The 9,185-nt window shown below is 48.5% G+C and overlaps 1 protein-coding gene across 1 annotated transcript; it reads left to right on the plus strand.

Moving 5' to 3' along the window:
- The first annotated feature begins 6,279 nt into the window (after positions 1-6,279).
- On the plus strand, positions 6,280-8,523 carry LOC139839111 (uncharacterized). Its single transcript, XM_071829157.1, has 4 exons — positions 6,280-6,502; positions 8,118-8,202; positions 8,281-8,334; positions 8,423-8,523. The coding sequence occupies exons 1-4, from the start codon at positions 6,422-6,424 to the stop codon at positions 8,521-8,523; spliced, it is 321 nt and encodes a 106-aa protein (XP_071685258.1). The 5' UTR covers positions 6,280-6,421.
- Positions 8,524-9,185: the final 662 nt, after the last annotated feature.

Below are 9,185 nucleotides of genomic sequence, written 5' to 3' on the forward strand. Positions count from 1 at the left end.
GAATATGTCTAGACTTTGTTTATCAACTTAATTGAATGCTTACTAGATGACATAAGATGACTATGTGCATTGGTTTTTCATTTTATTGTTTTATTTTTATTTTTTATGCCCATTTGAATCTTGGTCAAATCCTAGGTTTGACCATGATTTAATCAAGTTTAAAACATGAATATGAACAATTAAGCATATATCCTTCTTAGTCACTCCAATATGTAGCTCTTGGGAGGGTTTTTGAAATTTCCATGCTTGAAAACCAAAAACCACTTCTCTTCATGCATGCTTGACTTCATAAGACAAAGTTTAGGGTTAGGGGGTAGATACATGATTTTCCTGCTAGTTTTAATATGTCTAGACCTTGTTTATCAATTTAATTGAATGCTCACTATATGACATGAGCAGACCTTGGTTTTAATTTTTTTATACCCATTTGAATCTTCGTCAAATCCTAGGTTTGTTGACCAAGATTCGAACAAGTTTAAAACATGAATAATATGAAAAGTTAAGCATGTATGCTTCTTAATTAGTCACTCCAAAATGAAGCTCTTGGGAGGGTTTTTGAAATTTCCATGATTGAAACCAAAAACCGCTTCTCTTCATGCTTGACTTCATAAGTCATGGTTTAGGGATATATAGGGGGTAGATACATGATCTTTCTGGTTTGAATATGTCTAGAGCTTGTTTATCAGCTTAATTGAATGCTTACTATATGACATAAGAAGACTATGTGCCTTGATTTTTCATTTTTTTTAAATTATGCCCATTTGAATCTTGGTCAAATCCTATGTTTGACCATGATTTAAACAAGTTTAAAGCATGAATATGAAAATTAAGCATGTATCCTTCGTAGTCACTCCAAAATGAAGCTCTTGAGAGGGTTTTTGAAATTTCCATGTTTGAAACCAAAAAACCACGTACTTCTCTTCATGCTTGACTTCATAAGATAGAGTTTGGGGTTATGGGTAGCTTGATACATGATTTTTCTCATTTGAATATGTCTAGACCTTGTTTATCAACTTAATTGAATGCTTACTATATATATGACATAAGAAGACTATGTGCATTGGTTTTTCATTTTATTGTTTTTTTTAATTTTATGCCCATTTGAATCTTGGTCAAATCCTAGGTTTGACCATGATTTAAACAAGTTGAAAACATGAATATGAAAAATTAAGCATATATCCTTCGTAGTCACTCCAAAATGAAGCTCTTGGGAGGGTTTTTGAAATTTCCATGTTTGAAACCAAAAACCACATATCTTCATGCTTGACTTCATGAGACAGAGTTTAGGGTTAGGGGGGTAGATACATGATTTCTCTGGTTTGAATACATCTAGACCTTGTTTATCAACTTAATTGAATGCTTACTATGTGACATAAGAAGACTATGTGCCTTGATTTTCCATTTTTTGTTTTTTCTGAATTTTTATGCCCATTTTAATCTTGGTCAAATCCTAGGTTTGACCATGATTTAAACAAGTTTAAAACATGAATATGAAAAATTAAGCATATATCCTTCTTAGTCACTCCAAAATGTAGATCTTGGTAGGGTTTTTGAAATTTCCATGTTTGAAACCAAAAACCACTTCTCTTCATGCATGCTTGACTTCATAAGACAGAGTTTAGGGTTAGGGGTAGCTAGATACATGATTTTTCTGGTTTGAATATGTCTAGACCTTGTTTATCAACTTAATTGAATGCTTACTATATGACATAAGAAGACTATGTGCCTTGGTTTTTCATTTTTTTTAAATTATGCCCATTTGAATCTTGGTCAAATCCTACGTTTGACCATGATTTAAACAAGTTTAAAACATGAATATGAAAATTAAGAATGTATCCTTCGTAGTCACTCCAAAATGAAGCTCTTGAGAGGGTTTTTGAAATTTCCATGTTTGAAACCAAAAAACCACGTACTTCTCTTCATGCTTGACTTCATAAGACAGAGTTTGGGGTTATGGGTAGCTTGATACATGATTTTTCTCGTTTGAATATGTCTAGACCTTGTTTATCAACTTAATTGAATGCTTACTATATGACATAAGAATACTATGTGCCTTGGTTTTTCATTTATTTTGATTTATTTTGAATTTTTATGCCCATTTGAATCTTGGTCAAATCCTAGGTTTGACCATGATTTAAACAAGTTCAAAATATAAATATGAAAAATTAAGCATCTATCCTTCTTAGTCACTCCAAAATGTAGCTCTTGGGAGGGTTTTTGAAATTTCCATGTTTGAAACCAAAAACCACATCTCTTCATGCTTGACTTCATAAGTCAGAGTTTAGGGATAGGGGGTAGATACATGATTTTTCTGGTTGAATATGTCTAAACCTTGTTTATCAACTTGAATGCTTACTATATGACATACGAAGACTATTTGCTAACAGAGGGAGCAAGCACTCCAGCTATGAAAAGTACCAAACGATGCATACCAAAATGAGTTTTTAGAGGAATACTAGTTTGAATTATATAATTTTATATTAGCAGGCCAAAATCGAACCCCGTAGTTGGATTTTCAGAAATTGATCCATAGTACTGGGCAAAACCCTAGTTTAGCTTATTTAATAATAGATTCGTAGGTCGATTTTTTTACGTTATTATTATTATTACTAGGCAGCACATGTGTTTGCCCGTCCAGTGAAACTCTTTCATTTCATTTTTCTTTTCCGCAAGGTCGGGAGTCGGAGGAAGAGGGATCACACGGGAGGAGACGAAGGGAGAGCAGTCACGGGGCCCCACTTATTTATGGTGTCTATCCTTTTTCTGGTGATGTTGACTGTTGTGCAGGGGTTGTCGGTCAGCTTGTGAGGGGGAGTGCGAGCGAGCGAGAAAGGCCAAGAATGAGAGAGATGTTTTTTTTAGAGGGACAACCGAACGATCCTGAAGGACCCAGATTTCCAATACGCATCAGAGCGCAGTTTACAGCAGGACACAAAATATGGAGGAAAATATGTCTAAATCCCTAAGATTTACATGGTAGACCCCAGGCTGAAAGCAAGAAATGCGATCGGGTCCTTAACAGCTGCTGGCGTGTAGTTGACGTGGGAGTTAGAAATCTTTGTGGTGTAACTTTTCTTCGTTCCCCGGCAACGGCGCCAGAAATTTAGCTTGATGACGCGTAAAGCACACGCTCGTTGGGAACCCCAAGTGGAAGGTGTGATGCGTAAAGCAGCAAGTTTCCCTCAGTAAGAAACCAAGGTTTATCGAACCAGTAGGAGTCAAGAAGTGTAGGATAACGTTGCATAGAAAACAAAAAATTTCCTACCGCGAACACGAAATCCAAGCCAAGATGCAATCTAGAAGACGGTAGCAACGAGGGGATTATCGAGTCTCACCCTTGAAGAGATTCCAAAGCCTACAAGATGAGGCTCTTGTTGCTGCGGTAGACGTTCACTTGCCGCTTGCAAAAGCGCGTAGAAGATTGTCGTCGTGGTGAACGAGCAGATGCCATAGGATGGCTTAGATTGGGGCCGAATGGACGCAAGAGGATTCGGGGGAGGGTTTGCGATCAGGTGGGAAGAGATTCCGGATGGTTTCCTCAAGAACTTGGCCAAGGCCAGAGGTTGAAGAAGAAAGACACAAGGAAGAACTCCCTCTAGATCACCATGTTCATAGATTCACACAAGTTCTGAGGCTACGCCTTCCTGCATACACGCGTACATACTTGCCGTGAAGATGGGCTGCCCCCTCTCCTTATATAGGGGAAAGGGTGGCTTACAGCAAGAAACCCTAATGGCATCTTTGACTGGACAAACTACTTTACTGATTCTTGTACAAAGCTACTTTAGCGGCTCTTGTACAAAGCTACTTTAATCATAGATGACACCGGGGCCTTCTTTTATCATAGAAGCTGATGTCCCCGGCTTCTTTCTCCGTCACCTCTCTCTTTGGCGCCGGGAGCTCGAATAAAGTTACTTGGCTTGGCTCATCCTTGTCTTCTTGCTCTGAAGAGAATCTTTGACCAGTCCTGCCGACAGGCTCTCCTTTCCGGTATCTTTTATACCGGGTCCCGGCATACCCCTTTGGGGATACCGGCTTAGCCTTGCTCTTCCGGATTCCTACTAGGCTTCCGGCAAGAACATTAAACCGGTATCTCGATGGCTCAAACCATCCGGTTTGGCATGCCTTTGGCATACCGGGGGTTATCCCCCAACATTAGTCCCGAAGCTGGTATAGCCTGGAGGATTCTATCCTACAGACCATGCCAGGTTTTCATCTTTCTAAGATACCGGTTTAGTCACTCATCTCTTGAGCTTAGTTCCGGCACCTTTATCCTTGTTCCTTTTCTTCTCTTTGCAAGGCTCGTTCCGGCATCTCTTTTTTCCGGCACCACGTGTCTTTGCTCCTTCCTCGGCAAAGTCGAGAATATATCGGGCCCCGCGCCTGTCAGTGACACGCGCCTTTGTAATCGACGCGCGCCGGTGTCCGCTGTCACATCGCTTCGACTCCCGCGCACGCATTTAATGCACCGCAGCGGATCCCACTACCTCTTCGGGATCCCGCGTGCGCCTCCGTGTGGCTTCCGTTTTCGCGCGTGTATCCGTTCGCCACGTGGCGGCCCAAGGTGCGAACCGTCGCGGGCCGCGAGGCGAACCGCCGTGGCCCAGCGGTTCGCTGCCCACTTTCTCTCTCTTATATAAGCACAACTGCCCGTTCCCCTTCATCTTCTTCGCATTCTCCTCCTTCGCGCACAGAGCTCCACGCCTCTGCGCCTCCGCCGCTCTCCGTCCGCCGTCGTCCGTTCAAGCTCCGGCGCCCGGCGAACTTACGCCGCCCCTCCGCCGAACTTCGCCGTGCGGAGTTCTTTGGCAGCACCTTCCTCGCGTCCGCCGCATTTGCGCTTCTTCGCGAGCTTTTCCGCTTCGCCATCGACGGAGCTCGCCGGCGACCGCAGAGCCGCTCCACCGCCAGCAAACACTCCCCTCAGCGTCCGCGCCGCTCAAGGTTGGTATCAATTTCGCTTTACTCGCCGTTTGCTTGCTTTCCAGATCTTGAGCCTTTGGTGTTCTTATTTGCTCTTTTTCTTTGGTTTTCTTCTTACTCGTAGATCTTCACACGGGGTTGAAGTTTGGGATTCCTGTTTCTCCGCCCATCCTTGCGATGTCTGACGAGGGATCTTCCTCTGCATCCTCTTCTTCTCTCTCTCTCAAGCGCCGTAGACCTTCTCCCGGTGAATCTACGGCCTCAGATCCAATGGAAACCGATTCCGGCAACCAGCAGGAATCCGGTGACCACCAAGAGTCCGGCGGCCACCTAGAATCCGGTAGCTTTAGCCAAGCTTCCGGTAGCCAAGAGGCCAGTGGCTCTGGTCAAGCCTCTAGCAGCTCCAGCCAATCTTCCGGCGAGGAGCCTTCCCCAACCACCCGCGGAGCCTGGATGGGCTCCTACGTTACTGAGTTTGAGATCGATTGGCTGTACCGGTCTCGGAGGATTCCGGAAGGAGTTGCCTGCCGGATTCGGATAACGAGATCGAACCGGATCCGGAAGACGACGAGTATGTTGTTTTTCTCGCTCACTTTGAGCGCGGCTTCGGCCTTCTGCCTCTACTTTTTCCGTGATTTCCTGGATTTCTACGATCTCCAACCTCACCACCTTCCACGGCAACGCCCTTTTCTATCTTTCTTGTTATGCCACCTTCATGGAGGCTTACATCGGCATTCGTCCCACTCGTGAGACGTTTGCCCGTTTCTTCAACCTCGCGGATCAACTCCGTCCGGGGCAAGGAGATCCCCAAGCCCAAGCCGCCCGTGCGGTGCGGCTCCTGCATCGTCGGCTCCCGCCAAGGGAGCACTTTTCTTAAGCTTACCGGCCTCGAGTCTTGCCGCACCTGGCAAGGAACTTTCTTTACGTGAAGAACACCGGCCGCGCTGATCGCATCAATCTTCCTCCATATCAAGCGGGGCCCCCATAGAACCAACTGGAGCTATAACCCAAGGACGGAACACGCCGAAACCAACCGGGTAGTGCGTTTCTTGGCCTCTACGAAGAAGGAGACCAACATCTGTTACGACGATATCATCCGGACTTTCATATCGCGCCGGTGCTTCCTCGAGCGCCGCGCACATAGGATGAGCGAGATGTATGGCCCGAGCGATCCTACCAAGATCACGAGGCCGCGCTCTCGGCAAGAAAGACGTTGTTCTCAAGGCCAAGCAGATTTGTCAAACTGCTATGCCTTTTGCGTGGGAATGGGGCCTCCTTCCCCTCAGTTTCTCTAACCGTCCGACCCAAGAAGTAAGAGATTGCGCAATTTGGGGTTGTCTTTGCCGGTGAGTTTCTGCTTTTGCTAACCATCTTTTTTACCTTGTTTCAGGCCAGGGACCGCTTCCCCTCTATCCAGGCAGAGCCGCGAGGACCTCTCCGGAAGCGTGCCTTTGACTCCTTCGACCCGGATCCCTACATCTTTTGGAAGGATCTGAAGATGGGGAAGACTCCGGCTGCGCGCCTTGGCCGGGACCCGCCGGAGCCCACCGGAAATCCGGAGGAGCTGGTTGTGCTCGAGGTATTTTCTTTTCCGGCTTCTTATACTTTGCCATTATCGCTTTCTTGCGAATTGCTTCTTAGCCATATCCAACTCACAGATCCACGAGCGCGTGCCGCCCCTGCGCGCCGAGGCCGGCACTGAGTTTGTGGACAAACTCATGGCCCAGGGCCAGAAGAACAAGCAGCCGGCATCCACTGCCGGCTCCAGCCATGCTCCTCCCTCCAAGCGCTTCCGGACGGAGCCCGTGGGGGAGAAAGAAGTGGGCGTGCGCCGCTACGGGCGCAAAGCGATGCCAACCGCTTCCGGGTAATTTCATTTTCCGGCTTGCCTCCTGTTTTGCTAAGTTCTTTCCGGTTGCTTCTTCTCAACCACTTGTCTTTTTCTTTTTCTCAGCCCCGCTCTCAAGCTTGGCCCAAGGCCATCGGGCTACGAGGGATCCGCAAGGACCTCAACCCCTCCTCCTCGTTCAAGCCGGCACCATCCGGTGCCGGCAAACACCCTCTGCCTCCCTTTCGGGGGTCACAACAACTAGGGTGCGTGCGGCCCCTTCACTGTCAGATCACCGCACGGAGGAGGATCTTTCCTTCCTCCCGGAACACCAAGACACCGGCGCCAGCAACATCGGCGCCGGAGAAGAAGAAGCTGCCGGGCGGGCGGAGCCTTTTGCTCCTCCCGTCCTTGAAAAGACAACTTCCGCGCCGGAATCTTCCGCGCCGGAAGGCTCCAAGACGGGTGACGCTCCTAGCGCTCCCCCTTCTCCACGCACCATCCTCATGCCTCCGCCTGAGACTCCTCGCGCCCAGCCCTCCAAGGCCGCTCCTGGCGCGCCGCCAGCTAAGACTTCCGGGGCCTCTTCTACCGCGCCGCCGCCCAAGCCCTCCAAGCTCATCAAGGGGAAGGCGACGGCCTCCAGCGCCCCTTCGGGCGGCCAGCAGCCCTTGGTGCTGCACGTCTCCAAGGCTGCCAAAAGCGCCAGCATGAAGGCCACCGGCCTCCTCGGCCGTATTACGGAGTTCCAGCGCCAAGGCCGGGACCTGGGGCACCTCCTGCCGTATGCCCAAAAGTGGAACGCCGCGGACATCACTCCGGCGACCCGCGGCATGGGCAAGGATCGGCTGCCGGCACCTGATCCTGTCGGGGATCGGTGTTACGAGGAGCACTTCATGCGGCTCCGGGCTGCCGTAAAAGAGCTTGACAGCGCGTGGTACGATTCCACGAACAATCTGACGGTATGTTCTATTAACTTTCAACCTTTGCCGGTTTCTTTGCTTCCGGTTCTGCTTTATCTTTCCCTTAGTTTCATGACGGTTTCTCTCTTGTCTATCTCCCCAGTCCCCGAGTTTTGTGGTGAGAGCGCAGCTCTTAGCGCAAAACTTAACTTAAGTTTTTAGCGTGAAACCGGCACTGCCAGTCCCCGACTTTCGGGTTAAACATCTTCTCCTTAACACATAATTTACTTTAGAAACGCGCAAAACCGGCACTGCCAGTCCCCGAGTTTCGGGTTAAGAACTTTGTTCTTAGCGCAACACTTTTTCTTAAAAACGGAAAACCGGCGCTGCCAGTCCCCGAGTTTCGGGTTAAGAACTTTGTTCTTAGCGCAAAACTTAACTCATTTCTTCTTTTTCTTGAACAGGTCACCGCTGACACTCGGAAGGCCCTCTTCGAGGAGCTTTTATGGGAGCACCGGGAGCTCGCTGAGGCACACGACAAGTGCCAAGGTGAGTTTTTTATTCTACCGGCATCTTTGCTACCGGAAACCTTTTTTCCTTGTGACACTTATAATTTCTGTTCAACAGTGATCCCGGAAGCTTCCATCGATGCTCTCAAGGAGCAGCTCGCCACGGCCCAACGTACTATTTTTTCCTTTCTCCTTTGAACTTGGTTTCTTTTCAGTTTTACTAGTGTAACCTTGCTAACACTCATTTTTCCGATTCTGAGGGGAGAAGGATGAGCTCAGCCGGCAGCACCGGGGAGGAGCTAAACGCCCTCAAGACCAGCTACCGGGAGCTCAAGTCTCGGTTGATTCAGCTGGGGCTTGACCACGCCAAGGCCCTCAAGGCCGCTGAAGTGACCGCAGCGGCCAAGTTGGACGAGGCTACGGAGAATGCCTGCAATGCCACCGTGGTGTTGCGGGCGAGCTGGAGGAGATGACCAAGGCCCGGAAGGGTGCCGATGAGAAGGCAGCGCGGCTGGAGGAGGGGCACAAGGAGTGCGATCAGGCTGATCTGCAGACCGACACACTTGCCCTCCGTAAGTTGTTTTCTTTTACGCTTTGACTACCGCATACGAGCCTTTTTTCCTTCGACCCCATTTTTGTTTCCGCTATCTTTCCGTCCGGTCTCTCTTCTTCCGGATTCTTTTCTCTCCGGTCTCTTTTTCTTCCGGTCTCTTTTTCTTCCGGTCTCTTTTCCTTAAGCTTTTTCTTTCTTTGCACAGGCCTCTTTCCGGACTCGCAGAGGTATGCCGTCAAGAAGGTCGACGCGCAGCGCAAGGACAAAGGCCAAGCGGATCTTACCGTGCCATGGACGCCCAAGGACCATCTGGTCGCGCTTAACGCGCGGGTGTCCCATATGCGCTGCATAGACCGCAATCTTTCGGACATCCCTGATGTAGCTACCCAGCTATACAGGACTTTATGGCCTGGCGAGGAGGTGCCGGACACCTTCTCCCTCATCAACGACCGTGCGAAAGGTGCCGGCAG

This window comes from Lolium perenne, chromosome 4, assembly GCF_019359855.2.
Source record: "Lolium perenne isolate Kyuss_39 chromosome 4, Kyuss_2.0, whole genome shotgun sequence".
NCBI lineage: Eukaryota > Viridiplantae > Streptophyta > Magnoliopsida > Poales > Poaceae > Lolium > Lolium perenne.

Excerpts from the sequence above, each read along its gene's own strand:
- LOC139839111 (XM_071829157.1), top strand. The coding sequence starts at position 6,422 with ATGGGGAAGACTCCGGCTGCGCGCCTTGGCCGGGACCCGCCGGAGCCC. Across the intron at positions 8,203-8,280 it reads GGCACACGACAAGTGCCAAG|TGATCCCGGAAGCTTCCATC; the intron begins GTGAGTTTTTTA and ends TCTGTTCAACAG. Across the intron at positions 8,335-8,422 it reads GCAGCTCGCCACGGCCCAAC|GGGAGAAGGATGAGCTCAGC; the intron begins GTACTATTTTTT and ends TCCGATTCTGAG.